At 48.7% G+C, this 16,454-nt stretch overlaps 1 protein-coding gene across 1 annotated transcript in view; it reads left to right on the top strand.

Annotated features, from left to right (window-relative positions):
* Positions 1-16,454, top strand: part of LOC146865519 (low-density lipoprotein receptor class A domain-containing protein 1-like) — a 457,847-nt gene that overhangs the window by 386,893 nt on the left and 54,500 nt on the right. Inside the window, exon 5 of the mRNA XM_085632335.1 lies at positions 8,852-8,989. Coding sequence (XP_085488461.1) covers positions 8,852-8,989 — 138 coding nt within the window. The remainder of the gene's footprint in view (positions 1-8,851; positions 8,990-16,454) is intronic.

Consider the following 16,454-nt stretch of genomic DNA (forward strand, 5'->3'; position numbering starts at 1 on the left):
CCCTCCCTTCCTCTCGGATCCCACACCAACCACCTGCGGAGTCCCCCAAGGATCTTCCATTAGCCCCACCCTGTTCAACGTCTACATGGCCCTGCTCGCATCCATCGTCAGTTCACATGTACTCAACATCATATTGTATGCAGATGACACTCAACTCATCCTCTCCCTATCCAACGAACCCAACATCTCCAAACACAACTCTCAACAAGGAATGGAAGCGGTCGCCAGATGGATGGAGAACAGCTGCCTACAACTTAACATGGACAAAACTAAAGTACTCATCATAGGCCCACACCCCGAAGCATGGAATGGCACCTGGTGGCCCCCCACCCTCGGAAACCCACCCACGCTCACAGACCATGCACGCAACCTCTGAATCATCCTGGGCCCCAAACTCAAAATGGACCGCCAAATCAACGCCGTCACCTCATCCTGTTTCCACACCCTCCGTCTCCTACAAAAGACCTTCAACTGGATTCTTCTCGAACACAGGAAAACCGTCACCCATGCCTTCATCAGCAGCAGACTGGACTACGGCACCGCACTCAACACTGGGATCAACGCGAATCTCACCCGCAAACTCCAGAACATCCAAAATGCCTCCACCAGACTAGTCCTCAACATACTGCGCCACTGCCACATCACCCAATACATGCAGGCACTACACTGGCTCCCCGTCGAGAAGAGAATCACCTTCAAGCTTCTCTTCCACTACCTCTCGTTCCACGCACCCCAAAGATCCCTCCACTCAGCCCAGCTCTCCCTTGTGACGGTGCTGTGCATCAAGAAGACCAGAACAGGAGGCCATTACTTCTCCTTCCTCGCGGCCAAGGCATGGAACACCCTCCCTCTCCACCTCCGCCAGACACCAACACTCTCCAAGTTCTTGAAGGACCTCAAGACCTGGGTCTTTGACGAATCACCATGAACATCCAGGAACTGCGCGCCCCCTCTCATCCTCCCAGCGCCCTTAAGACCCTTCGGGTGAGTAGTTGCCCTTAACAAACCTGTTTGATTGATTGTGTAAATTGAATATATATGTGTGTTTAGATTCAGATTGTTGCTACTCACCCCAATAAGAAATCGTTTTAAATTATGTAATCTTACCTAATCCTAACTGTCTGTTACATTGTGAGTTTCCATATTTATCTCACATGAGGAGGCAGGAGTTGGGCATTTTCTTTGGGCACCAGGGCATCTGCATTTTATCTGCTAGCATTGCCTAAGGTTTCACTGTGATGGAATATTCTGCTTAAATAAACTCATAAGCTTCTGGTATAATATTGGAAGAATAACTTGTTACCACCATACCTAAATATGCGTGCATCCAGAGTTACACTAGGGGGGATGCTCATGAAAATCTTTAGTGTGTTTGTTTAATTTAAATTATAATCTATTTGAGGTTTTACAATACACGAATACATGCAATATTCTAAAACTGTGATTACACTGTTTATCCCATCCATCACCACTCTTGCCTACATAATGCCACGTGTTTTCTGTAGTCATATCATTCATTTATCAGTGATGGAGTGAAATACTGAGAGTGAACCGACAGTGCTGCACTGGAAATGCACTGGGGAGATCATGAAGGAAAATATTGCTTTGACACCTGCTGTCGTGCACACAGCTCGCGCACACTGTCAAAGTGAAACACCTCTAAATGAAATATACCTCCCTAGGAGTAAACACAATAGAGAATCTGCCTCCAAAGTAATTCCAGCCATGTGTAAAGCAAGGATCCCTGAACACGATTCTAAGCAAAATATTCTGTACGAAAAAGTTTAAATGGACTGCAATAACTCGGTCTGGTAGTTGACTAACCTTAAAAACCCTCAACTAAAGTGTTTTCGCTTAGTTTACTTTGTTTTGTAAAGCTACAATATGATAAAATCTGAATATAGTCAAACTAATTGGTTCTCTGCTATTATTACACATATTTCAACGAATGTGTTCTTAACTGTCGATGCATTATAAACCTCTTCACACGCGATTACAAGTAAACCCCGTATCCTACAGTTACTCTTAAACAAAGACACTTAAAGTTCATCTAGAGATGAAGCCCCCTCCCCCCAGCTCTGCCTTTGTGGCCTGCCACTGGGGAAACTGGAAATGGAGCAACTTAAGGAACATTACAGAGGGTAACTAGGCCAAAGTTGTTGACGCCCATTGATCCAAAGTGGTGCCCATCCCGCCAGCCTACGCTAAGTGCTTATTGATCTTGTAACTAGCTTGTGGGACAGAAAACCTGGATATGAGAGTAGATAAAAGGTTTTACTTCCCTTATCCTTTCTGAGAGCCAGCTCAAACATGGGGAGATGGAATCATTGGTAAAGGACTTCAGTGTGCTAGGTTAGTCTTCAACGAATTACTTTGGGAAGAGCTCCCAAATAGTACACACATCGGGGCTACCTGGGGCACCCTATTCACCCCCAGGATCACCACTTCTGACTCTCAGGCAGGCTGACCACTAACTATCCTATACCAGTAAATATTCTTTGCAGCGTAGTCAAGTGGATACAGCCCCATCTCAGTTCTTTGAACAGACACTCACTGTTGGATGACCCTATGGAAGCTGAGTGCTGTCCTTTTCAACTCTTCCAAGTGCACGGAGACCTTTTTTGGACATGTGGTGACATAAGAGCTCCCTCAGGGAACACATTTTGTAGTGAGATGCTGCGTCAAGCTGTCTCTGCAAACTTCATACTCAGGCAGTTTCATGAATTCACCTTCAGAATCACAATCACTCCTCTGGCATTTTGACATTCTGGCACACACTCGGCAGAGTCCTGATCCTTCCATTTGTTGTAAAGGGGTACCTTCTGGCTATCTGGCTCTTTGCACCACAGTCACCACTGGTGTCGACAGGAGACGCCTACACAGAGCACTCACCACTCCAAAGCAGATGTACCTTTAACGTGGGATGGCACACCTGCTCTGTTCACACTCACAACAATCCTCCTGTAGTGAGGGGCCTGTAGAAAGTGAGCAGTCTAGTAGTTGGGTGGGCGGAGCTACGGGGCCAAAGGGAAGAGAAGGAGACACAGCAGGAAGAGGGCAGTTAGCGTAGGGACGGGGACCGAGCAAGAAGCACTAAATAAAGCTCGTGATAAAAGTATATAGTGTGTCATTATTGGGTCAAGACACTACAACTGGCGACGAGGGTGGGATGGTGTAGCTCACCACCCACCGAACCTCAGGAAGAAGCGTCCCGTCCCCTGTAGCGTGAAGGAAGAAAACGCTGTCGAGACACACGTGTCTGAAGTAAGCCCACCGCCCAGATCAAGAGGCCAGTGGTGATTGCACCTGCTCCGCGAGTTGCTTGTCGCATAGAGCCCCGAGGAGAAGTGTCAGCGAACGCTGAGGGCGTTTGAAGCAGAAAGCCGGTTCGCGCCAAACTGCGACTCACTCCTGATGCATGCAAGTCGGCACGCGAGTGATGAGGAGAAATCGGGAGCCCACCCCGATCCTGCCTGCTGCTCCGGTGATCGGGAGGTGTCCGAGGCACTGCTGAAGCCTCGTGAAAGTGCCCGGAAGAAAGAGCGCCGTCGCGCGCCAAGAGTGGAAAAGCTCACAACCGATGCGTGAGGAACGGCACGCGCACGAAGGAAGAAGTCGGGAGCTTACCCCGAGCCTGCCTGGATAGGCGAAGTGACCAAAAGGTGTGCGAGACACTGCTGAAGCCCTAGTGCCTGTGGAAGTGGCTGCCGGTGAGTGCCGAACGAAGCTCTGTGAGCCTGAAGAATGAATGCAGCCAAATCTCATGGGGAGGAGAGTTTCTGTTTGGCGGCCATCTTAGAGTCAGGCATCCTTGAAGGCCACCCCTATGGAGTTCATGAGCGGCCATTTTGAAGTCAGGCAATGCCAAGCAAACAAGCATTGATCGAGAAAAAGGCCTGAAAAGTAAACAAGCACAATCCAAAGCAAGCGTGAATTAACAAACAAGCACAAGTCAATGTAAATGAGAAATAACAAATAAGCACAAGCCAAAGCAAGCGTGAATTAACAAACAAGCACAAGTTAATGCAAATAAGAAACAACAAACAAGCATGTGCATAGACAAGAAAGAAACAAAAGCGTACTGCCAAGATGTCGAACCACAACTCTCCACAAAGAAATGAAGTCAAACCACTCCTGTCACATCTGCGCCCCCCAGAACCTTTAGCGCTGACGACTGGAGGGAGCATGGGCCCCAGATGGCAGGAATGGCTCGAGGACTTTGAAGATTATATCAAGGGATCAAAAATGACAGAGGATGAAGACAAAGGGATTGCACTGCGCAATCTCGTGGGTAAAGAAATCAGCAAGTTAATCAAAGAACTGCCGACGGCAGACACAGGAACCTATGATAAGGTGCGAGGCGCTCTGAACAAGAAGTTCCTACATAAGAGAAACGTGGATTACGAGAGACATACCTTTCACCAAGCCCGTCAAGGGAAGGAGGAAGTGATGAGCACATTCATAACGAGACTACGTCGACTGTCCAGGTATTGCGAATTTGACGCGTTTTCAACGGATGATGCAATCAGATCGCAAATAATCGATGGTTGTCAATCCGAGACGCTTAGGAGGAGATTATTAAGAAAGAGTCACAATCTGGATGAGATTGAGGAAATGACCCGGGTTTACGATCAAGCGGAGGAACACGCCAAGAGCATGGAAAATGGGTGCACTGAAAGGAGAGAGCAGGCATGCCAAGTGCAGGCCAGCAGTAGTCGCAGACGCTCGAGAGAGCGACAGCACAGATCCCGACCGTCCTCTCGCCATCAATACACAGAGCGTAGGCGTCACGAGTCAGGCCGGAGAGACAAGAAACAATATCGCTCAAGAAAATGTTATCGGTGCAGGTATGACTTTCCGCACATAGATGCCTGTCCGGCCATGGGTCAGAAATGTCGGAAATGTAGACGGACGAATCATTTTGAAGCGATGTGTGGAGACTATCGCAGGGAAAGAAGGAATGAAAGGACAAGGCCATCTCGCCCTGACACCAGACGGCACCATGTGAAAGCCGTACAAGATCGACCGAAGTCGTCCTCTGGCTCTTCACACTCTAGCAGAGAATCAAGGAGGTCCCAATGGTCAAGAAGGTCGCTGTCCAGGGATTCCCGATCAGGGTCGCGTGAATCAGAATACACTATTGAATACGCTAGTATGGTAGCAGATCCTGACCAACTCAAGAAATACCCGAGGCTAAATATAAGCGTGGGGAATCACGCAACGAAACTTGTTATGGACAGTGGAGCATCACTAAATTATATCCCTGTGATGGAATACAAGAAAATGAAGCCATAGCCGCCTTTGAGTCCAGCGTATGTCAGGGTATTTACCTGGATGTCGAAGAAGCCCCTTCCCTGTCTAGGAAAATTCCCAACGACACTCAGGCACCAGACCACGTCTGTGCCGGCATTCATACACGTAATTGAGGGTCCGGAGGCTGATTGTCTTCTCAGCTTACCCACTGCGGAGCGCCTTCGTCTAGTTGAGATTCTATACAGGGTTAGTGATGACCCGGACATTATACACAAATTCCCCAAGCTATTCACCGGGCTGGGAAAGATGAACAGATGCCAAATTCGACTTCACATTAATGAACAGATAAGGCCTGTAGCACAACATCCCAGGCGAGTGCCTTTCCACCTTCAGCAGGCAGTGGAGGATGAACTTCAAGAACTATTAGCAACCGACATCATTGAACGGACCGACGGTCCCACACCATGGGTGTCGCCTGTAGTCATCGTGCCGAAGAAAGGCACCCCCCGGAAAGGTGCGTCTATATGTTGACATGCGGCTCCCTAACACTGCCATCGAAAGGGAACGTCACCCCGGGCCCCATCTGAGTGACATGATCTCTGCATTAAATGGTGCCAGGGTATTTTCGAAACTTGACTTGAACAAGGGATACCACCAGCTGGAGTTGCATGAAAAATCGAGATACATAACAACATTCGCAACTCACTTGGGGCTGTTTCGGTACAAACTGTTAAGTTTTGGTATTTCCTCGGCTGCGGAGATCTTTCAAGAGGCCATCCGCCAGACTATACACCATATACCCAACACGTTGAACTACAGTGAGGATATTCTCGTGTATGTGTCAAACGTTCAGGAACATGATAAGGCTCTGGATCGGGTATGTCATGCCCTCTTGGAAGCCAATCTGACTCTAAACAAAGACAAGTGTGGATTCCATCAATCCACTCTCAAATTTTTTGGACATGTGTTCTCTGGAGCCGGGATGAAGCCTGACCCTGAAAAAGTGATGGCGCTCAATGACACTAAGAGTCCCCAAGATGTCAGTGACCTTCGATTGTTTCTGGGCATGGCCAGCTATTGCGCCAGATACATAAAGGACTATGCCACGATTAGTCACCCTCTCAGAACACTCACAAAGCAGGGACAGCCTTTTGTCTGGACACCTCAGTGCGAGCGGGCGTTCCAAGACATCAAACTTGCGGTTGAGTCTGCCGACAACCTAGCTTATTTCAGCCCCAAGAGGAAGACGGAGATAACTGTAGATGCTAGCCCAGTGGGCCTGGGTGCAATTTTGGCTCAGTATGACAATGACATCGATCAGCGGCACATTGTGGTTTACGCCAGTCGCAGTTTGTCGGACACGGAGAAGGCGTATTCTCAACCAGAAAAAGAAAGTCTGGCAGTTGTATGGGCCTGCGAACATTTCCATGTCTTTATCTATGGCAAACATTTTACCATGGTGACCGATCATCAGGCGCTTGTCACCATCTTTGGAAACCCCAGGTCAAAGATGCCACCTCGGATTGAGCGGTGGGGTTTGCGTCTACAGGAATATACATACACGATACTGCACAAGCCGGGAAAATCAGCAAATCCGGCTGACTACATGTCACAACACCCTCAATCATCACCGGCATCACGATCATCGATGACTGAGGAATACATCCACTACGTGGTGGACCAAGCTGAACCACCAGCAGTTCCCCTGGAAGCCATTCAAGAGGCCACTGCGCAAGACGCCATCCTGCAGAAAGTATTACGCCGACTGCAGACTAATCGGTGGAGACATGACAGTGAAGAGGAAGGGAGTGATCCCACAATCCGACAAGAAATGCAAGCATTCCGACATGTGAGTGATGAACTCTCTGCTACCTCGGTAGGTCTCTTGCTGAGGGACCAACGGATTGTCATTCCGACGCAATTACGTCAGGGCATCATCAACCTCGCCCATGAAGGCCACCGGGGAGTGGTCGCGACAAAAAGAGCCCTCAGGGAGCGGGTGTGGTTTCCGCTTTTAGATCAAATGATGGAACTCACCCTCAAAGACTGCCCCCAATGTCAACTAGTCAGTCAAGGAGATCCTCCAGCTCCTCTGCAAATGACAAAACTGCCCAGTGGAGTGTGGCAAGAACTTGCCATGGACTTTTATGGACCTCTTCAATCGGGAAAATATGTCCTGGCAATAATGGATGAATATTCAAGATTTCCACTAGCCCAATTCGTATCATCCACCAGTGCATCAAGCACCATTGCGGTGTTAGACAAAGTGTTTGCGGCATGGGGTGTTCCCAAGGAACTCAAGACAGATAATGGCCCTCCTTTTAATGGACACGAATTTACGTGAATTCGCAAAGCATTTGAATTTCAAGCACCGCAAAGTCACGCCCTTGTGGCCGCAGGCCAACGGGACTATTGAAAGGTTCATGGCCACTTTAAAGAAGACTTTTCAACAGGCTATAGTCGAGAAAAGGGATCTTCAAGTGGCTCTCAATGAAGTCCTAAGGGCATATAGAACAACACTGCATGCCACCACAGGAAAGTGCCCTGCCACACTAATGCTTGGGCGACCAATCAGGACCCGGATACCTACCTGTTAAGGCGCCCTGAGAGCGGTGTCACCCGCCCGTGTTCATCAGGAAGTAATGACAGCTGACCGTATTGGGAAAGACAAAATGAAGTCACATGCGGACGCTAGAAGGAGAGCAAAATCACCATCCATACATGAAGGGGACTGTGTCATAGTCAAACAGGAACAGTAAAGGAAAACGGACTGTAAATTCAGAGCTGAGCCTTTGACGATTACTCAGCAAAAGGGTACCATGATGACCGCAGAGTCTGACAGCAGACAAATCACCAGGAATGTGTTGCACTTTCAAAAATGTACTCCAGTCATGAGAGAGTCACTCCAGAAGATAATGAGACGACCAGAGAGTGAGGGGAGAGAAAGGCCTGAACCGGCAGTCGCGGTCCAGCGACATGATACTCACGTAGAGCCTGAGTCTGAAGCCGGAAGCGTATCCCTCCGACCTCGACGAGACATTCAAAGGCCAAGACGACTAATTGAAGAACTATGAACAAGTCAGTTATCTTGTTTTGTTAACAAAGGGGGAGATGTAGAAAGTGAGCAGTCTAGTAGTTGGGTGGGCGGAGCTACGGGGCCAAAGGGAAGAGGAGGAGACGCAGCAGGAAGAGGGCAGTTAGCGTAGGGACGGGGACCGAGCAAGAAGCACTAAATAAAGCTCGTGATAAAAGTATATAGTGTCTGTCATTATTGGGTCAAGACACTACAGGGCCTTACACCTGCCTTTACAGGGCATCTATTCTGCTGATAGATATCACATCTTTTCCTGTAGATGACTAGCCAGGGTCCAAGACTTTAAGAAAACAATGACATCAATGATGGCCACCACTGAAGCTGCTGCATGCATGTTGATGAGATGCCACCCTTAGCCTATTGGTTTACTTCTTAGGGTAGAGACCAATACCTCAACTTGTAGCGAGGCTGCCTTGCGACCTGGAAATGTTGGTTGTTGAACTAGAAAAGACTGATTTTTAAAGACTGATTTTTGAAGAGTGTTTTCTTTCCTATTTTTTTCAGTTAATCGCCAGTGTAAAACAGCATCAAACAGAAGTGGATTTTTGTGCAATGATAGAACTACCTGCCTTTCCGCGGCTTCTGTTTGCAACCTAAAACTAGACTGCAGTAGTGGAGAAGATGAATCCAATGAATATTGTGGTGAGGCTTTTTGGTAACAATACTGCCAGGTTATTTTACAAAAAGTACCCATCAGACGTTGATGAGGAATATTTTGTGTAACAATATGTGGTACTTGCCAAGTTCCCACACACCAGTTTGAAAAGCTTTTGTCGTAGCTATCCCTGTAGCTGACACTGGTTGGAAGCAAGGCTTATGAACCTAATGGCCAAATCACGCATACTTTCCTATTTGCTTTAGACCTGCATAACTTCCAGCAGAAAACTATTTTTTGCTAAACTCATCCATGGTGGGGCTGGAGCCATTAGAGGCAGGATGCGGTTTTTGAACTGGACATGAGGGTCAAATAAAAAATATAGCGTAATAAGTTCGCAGAGAAAACAAAACACAAGTCAGATCTGTTTACATACACAGACAGGGCAACCGAGGTCACATCTTAAGCATCAACTCACGAAGGAGCGAGACGGTCTATGCTAGCTGAAAATTAAGTTTGAGGCCATACAGTCAGACACCACAAGTAAACTTATGATCGATAGAGGGTCTACCGTTCGGAGGAGACTGAATAAGACGACAAACTATAGAGAAAGTGAATTGACTGTCACTAGCATACGCGGGCATGACAGCATCTACGAAGCACGGAGAAGTTGGCACCGTGACACCTGCAGGTCCCACATGCTCAGGCCTATCCTCTGTAAGGAACCACAGAACTGGCTGTACTAAAATACTTTCATTTGAACTCACTAATTACATAGTAAAATCTGTCTCAAGAGTTAGAGACCCTCCTTGACTGGCAACCGACAGAAGGATGATCGCCTCCAGGGGACAGATAGCCACCATCCTGTGTCTGCTCTACCAAATTGTGTTTCTTTGTGTAAGGCGATTATGTTCCTTAAAAGAAACAAACATTACCCGAGTCTCAGAGAAAAAGATTGCGATACGGAAGCAAATACAACTCGGCAAAGATACTGCTTATCAATGCCTCCGTCGGGTTAATTAGCTATTTTGTAGTTTAGAAGCTATACATTTCTGCCCGTACTTTAGAGAAGTGCGTGCAAACTTCACAGTACGTTCTGCATGTGCTGCTGCTGCGAGTTGGTTTAACATCCCAGAGGATGGGGCAATCTGTCTGATAACAAGGACATCTATTGATGAGCAATGAAAGTTAACTTGACCCCTGACCTTTAACTTTCTCTAGCTGTCTCGTCCCAAGTTGCCGATAATTGTGCATCTAGTAGGAGACAGCTTTCCCCCCGTTTATCAGCTAAAAGCCTCAGATCAGCCCAGTCTCGCTGCCTGAGCGTCTCGCCATCCTCCAGCAGGCTAAAGAAATTGCCCCAACGGGCCCCGGACTCAGCGCCTAAAACCCCAGGGCTGGCTACACTCAAGGGTGCGACGCAGTGCCTCAAGGACAGCGTGTCTGCAAAGCAATGCGGACACCATATTACTCCACAGCAACCCCTCGGCCGCCTAGCCTATGACCCCCGTCAGGACAAGCAACCACAGCATACCACGCACCAGCTGACCCTCGGCAGGTAGCCCAGGCCGCCAGCAAACCCGTCGGGCCCCCAACTTGTAACGCTCTTGCCCCATCACAAGCCGGGAAAACAGGCGGCACTCCGGCGGCCGCAGCCACCAGCCCGGCCCTAACTCCAGTCCACAAAGAACCAGGGAACCAAAGCAGCTTCAATCCCCAGGCCGCCAACAGCTAGGAGGCTTGTCGGCCCAAACAAAGGCCCCTCATGGACCCTCCAGTCGCGCACTCACCGCCTACTTCGCCGCCCACGACTGACAGCCACCACAGTGGGCCTGGGCAACGTGTCCAGCAGGGGACAAGGAGCGACACCGGGTGTGCTTAGGTGAGGGGTAATCCAACTCCTCCGTGGAGAATGCCCCTTATTTGCTCCATGCCACGCATACCTATCCCGCCAATGCCGGAACCACGGGACCCACCTGTGACCGCATAGTGCCCCAACATCGACGGGGCTGTGATTCACCTTCGATATTCCACTTAATTGCTCCCACCAGACATCCGACGAGAGGCCAGACAACTTGCCTCCCAACTTGCCGGGCCGCAACCAGCATGCCCCGACACACAAGAGGCCAATTTAGGCCCAGCACAATATGGGCACGACCATCCCTGTGAATCGAAACTGAGGCGGCCTCCCAGAGGGACAAGCCCACACCCATCCATACCCGAACCCAGATGCCCTGCGCTCACCTCGCACTCAGCGATTCGTGCGACCAGCGCTCGGCCTCTGCACTCCCGATGCCTCTTGTAGAACGCGTGCCTTCTCCCCCACCGCTGAACACACCGGGCAAAATTAATTAAATAGAGATCCCAGGACAAGACCACCCTCTCTCCAACATTGGCGAAAGAGGCCCCAAGGTCATCCCTGCCCCCCAAACTCCCCGCGCATGGTGACCACCACCTGGTCCCGGGTACACGACACCTGAGGCGTGTTTGTAGACACAGCGTGTCCAGCGGGGGCAAAGGAGACCGCAACAACGCCAACCGATGCAAGACCAGACGGTGTCGGGCATGCAAAAGAGGCCCTTCGGGGTACAGGCACTCCTGCTGTGCTCTTATGCCCCCCACCACCACGTGCCCGCCACAGCAAGCTACCAGCTACACATGATCCTGAGCCTAAAACAATAAGTGAGCAAGGATGTTTCTGCTACCCAGTGGGCCGGTATTGTGCACAGCACTGTGCTCCAGAAAAACAGTGGAGGAGAAGCCTAGTGGCCCGCTACCCTCCCCCCCACAGCGCAACTTCCGGCCCACGTGGGCCGAGGCCCAAGTCTGACTCACAGCCACGGCGAGGGGGCCCCGCAGAGATTGCCGGCCCCTCCCCCACAGCACAGCAACAAGTCCTCGAGGTGCTCGCCTCTCAACTCCTGCCCAACAAATGCGCACTAAACTCAACAGGCCTGTATGACCCACCTTGAGCTACCATGTCGCAGATTCTCCCGCCGCAACTCCCACGAGGGTGGGGGGATGTTGCGACCATAACCCACACCAAAGCAGGGGCCGCAGGAGAAGCTCCCGGGCATTACATCCCTGCCAACAAAGGCCAAAAGGTCTTCCCTACCCCCAAACTCACCGCGCATGACGACGACGACCCCCGGGTACGTGAAGCCCCTGCAGACACAGCGGGGGAGGGAAGAAGCCGTAACAACGCCGGCCAACGTGAGACAACAGACGGCGTGTCCAAACGCGCAAATGAGACAGCGTGACGAGTGAGAGGCGTCCGTGGCGCGTCCGGTGCACATGAAGCAGAAAACATGGTGAGGGGGATTTATGTACCCCTCACCCTGCCTGGCGCACCGGACGTGACGCGGCACGCCCGCGACCCTGGTGGGGACTCCACCCCGGGCCAAACCCCCCCCGAGGAAAGGGGGGAAAAGGTAAGGGGGGGAAAGCCCGATGCCACTAGAGGGCCGCATCACCGGCGTCATCCAGCTGCTTCAAGCCAGACACCCGGGTTCCTGATAGGGACATGCAGAGCCAGTCAGTCGCCCAGTAAGAATTTACCATCTCTTCACACGTCACTAGAGCTTGCACACTAATGGGGGAACTATGCAGCTACATGCTGCATCCTAATATATATAAGAATAGAATGTTTCATGCTACCCGATTGGTTCTGATCACTTGAGTCCCACAGGCCCCGGTCACACAGGCCGTATAAATAATAGTAAAGTTATACACGCAGCCGCATTGATGAAACGTGATGTGCTAATAGCCACAGTGCTGATCAAAGGCTCACTGCCACATTACAATTACTTCCAGGCAGTGGAGGCTCCTCGAGGGAGTGCTGCGGGCAGGGGAAGGGCAGGGTGGGGGGTAGTAAACTCCGGCATACGGCCGAACGGAGGTAAGTAAATAAAACAAATTCAGCGAGCGCAATGTAATTTGTTTTATTTATTTATTTACTTACTTACCTCCGATAACCTAAATATACATTTTCACCAAGTTTACCTACAGAATTATCTCTATGTAACAGCTTATTATCTAGTTTGATTCCCTCATCCTCGAAGGTCTGGTTACTCTTTATTCTTGGTGAGGCATGCCCAACTGAAGTGCTAAATCCCACTGGTAAATCAACTATGAATATTAATATCCTAGTCACTAAGACTGTTTGCAGCACATTTACTTGCCACTTACCATGTTTCTTCTACAAAAATTCTAAAAATGATTCAAGACATTAATTCCTACTTTCAAGGTACAAAATCAACAAAAATCAAACAGATATTGAAATTGAATCAATCTTTTCAATGCATGTATTCAGTGATAGTTCAGGAAAGGACTCCTACTAACTTCTACTAGATACCTAAAAGGGAAATTCTAGATTTTCAATTGGATACTTAAGGAAACCCAATATCTTCGACTGGTTACTTAAGGTACAAAACAAACAAGCTTTAACTACAAGATTTTTGTTTGAATCTCAGTTCAATATTTCCTCAGGAAACTATCCAGGAATGTTCGTCTCAGCTTTAATCAGTTCATGTTCATGGAGGCACTTCAATGATGGATTTAGAATCTGCCAAGTCGATGGTTCCTACATCTAACCTCTCACTTTGCTGAACATCAACTAGATATGACTATTCAGGACCTGCATACTTTCTGTTAGGCACTTTTCTGTGGTCTTTTGGTTGTTCATCTTTACTGTCACATTGCTCTGTCTGCTTTGTTTCTTTTTCTTCAACTTTTCAATATTCTCTTTCTTTGTTTGGCATCTCATGGCCACCATACCTTGTGATACACTCTTGCACTTGAAGTACATATGACTGGCTCTCAACCACAGAGTTCATCTTCATCTTCAGATCTGTTTCCAACCATTCTGATGTCCTCATTGTATTTGCCACAGGTTGAGGATTGTTTTCACATCAAACATCCTTGTCCCTCAAAGCAATCCAATATTTGCCTGGAGTTTGGGCGATATGGAACCGGAGTCTTGATCCTTGCTTCTTTCTCTGGATATGAGATTCTTCAGTATCCCCACCTTGATCTTGACCCTGTAATACTAGGGCTTGATGAAGCTGAATCTGCTTACACTCATCTTGAAGAATCACAACTTGTGCTTCTTCTCCTTCAGGGCACCCACATCAGGCTGGAGTCTGGCTCAGTAAATTAGTGGCTGTTGTCACACTTTCTTCATCAGCTTGTCACACTCTTTTCGTGTGCAACGTGTGAATCAGCTGTGGCAATCTGGTACATTTCACAGCAGTGTTGGTCACAAGAATAACCTGGTATGGGCTCTTCCAATGCAGCTCCGGATAGTTCTTATGAGCATGTTTCTTCATATGGATCTAATCTCCAGGACTGAGGTCGTGGCACTCTTCCTGTCCTGCTGCAGGTGTTGCCAAGTCAACCTGATGAAAGAAATAACACACTACATCAGCCAGTCCTCTGCAATACTCATGACCAATGTCATGTGTGATGTTTACAAGTGCAGCTGCAGGAAGAGATAGGATTCTCTTGGCCCTCCCCATCAGCACGTCATGGGGGGGGGGGGGGGGGGGGGAGTCCTGTTCTTTTGTCGTTTTGGCGTGCATCTAAGACTCATCGAGACATGTGGGAGTGCTTCAGCCCATTTGAGTGAGGTGTAGGTGCAATGTTTTGCAATTCTGGATTTAAACATAATAATTGACCTGCTCCACAACTCCTGAGGCTTCTTGTCTGTAACTACAGTGGAATTTCTGATGAATCCCCAAGGCTAAGCAAAGTAATTCTATGACACAGTTCTTGCAGTGGTACCTCAGTCTTATTCTATAGAAAATGGCATGCCTAAACAAGGGACCGATTCCCTCAACAATAGTTTGGCTATAGTGAGACTGGCACTCCTTGTAGTCTGGTATACCTCTACCCAACAGGAGAAAAAGCAGACTTTAACTAATATGTATCTCAGACCATTACAGACAGTCATTTCAACAAAGTCAAGCAGGAGGCGACTAAAAGAACCATCAGATTTTCCTATGTGACTCGTGGTCTCAACTTTCTTTTTACTGGCATTTACCTACTGGCAAGTAATGCATCACGGACACAAACAGTGAGCCACAGACATGAAAGAAGTGTTAAACCAGTACTTTTGAAAGGTACAAATCATTCTGTCCCTCCCAACATGCATTTGGCATGATAGTGTTGCGCCATAGCAGGCAACAGGGAATCAGGTAGCACTGGTATCCCATTATTCGAAACCCAGGTGTCACTCTCATCTTTCCCATATTAGTTTAAGTGAAATAAAATTGTATATACACATTGTATATACACTCAACAGTTATACGCAATTGTCCGTCAAACTTCTCTATTGAAATCAAATCAAAACACACTTTGTATATACGCTTTACAGTTATATGGAATTGTCAGCGTTTCCCATTAGCAGAAAGGTCAAACAGTCACAAGTCTTTGACTGTGCCTTGTTTCTCAGACCCTCAGTCCTTCAACCCCACCAGCCAACAGTACACGTTGCCCCGGCTGGTGCCCCGTTGTCTAGACAGTAGAAAGCACCTAATGTGGAAAGAAGCAGTTAATTAGTTTCGTCCATCCAGATTAGATCTCCAGGTGCCCGACGGCACCTGCACGAGTGCGGAATCGCTATGCCCCATAGAAAAAAGGTTGTGACCCAGAAAGCTGGAGAACTTCCAAGTCTGGAGAAAGTTTTCCCCTCAAGGGGAGATGTAACCTGTTGTAGCCCCCGACAGTCAGCTATAGGTGCCTACAAGCACACAAAATCACTTGAGACTTGTCACAGTGTTCTCCACAACAAAGCACCCCGTGGCGTGGGTCCAGGGAGAGGGAGCCAACAGCCTCGGGCAGTGGCTGTGATGTCAGGCGCTGTCATCCTCCCGATCTGGAGGCCGAAGACAGTCTCGGTTCCTGCAAGCTTTCCCCATATTCCTTGAATTCCTGGCATTCTGGCACCACAGGTGGCTGCTGATCTTTAACCGCACACTCCTCTCCACAGCGTCCCAACCATGATCACTTCCATCTGTCTCCACCGTGAGATCCTTTGTGACTCTGGGATCTCTTGGACTAAAGGCCAGCTCACTGGCACTTGAAAAGGCCATAACAGTTGGCACTTAGCTACAGGCCTACAACGTCCAGGTAAAATCCACCAAGTGATAGTCCCCTTCCTGGAACACGACAAGCTCCAGGCCACCACAAGATCTGCAGATAGTCCAGTTGCAGTCCCTCCTTCCCTAATGATTCCTCGTGTCGATGTCCCAGCATTGAACCAGCGTAGTATGGTTCCAAATCCAAAAGAGTCTCTACTTTCGGATGCCAGAGCCACAGTAGTTATACACACAATGGCACTTAAAGATCAATTACTTCAAAAGCCCACATTTGAAATGCACAGGCCCTCCTCAACGTTTTACTATCTGCCATCCTACCCCGAGAGGTTTGATCACAATCTTCAGTGGGGCCAAGACCCTTCCCCTTTGGAATGCAGGTGCCAATTCCACCCCCACAAAACCGTCCCAGAAAGGC

Source organism: Triturus cristatus, chromosome 2_1 (assembly GCF_964204655.1).
Source record: "Triturus cristatus chromosome 2_1, aTriCri1.1, whole genome shotgun sequence".
Lineage (NCBI taxonomy): Eukaryota > Metazoa > Chordata > Amphibia > Caudata > Salamandridae > Triturus > Triturus cristatus.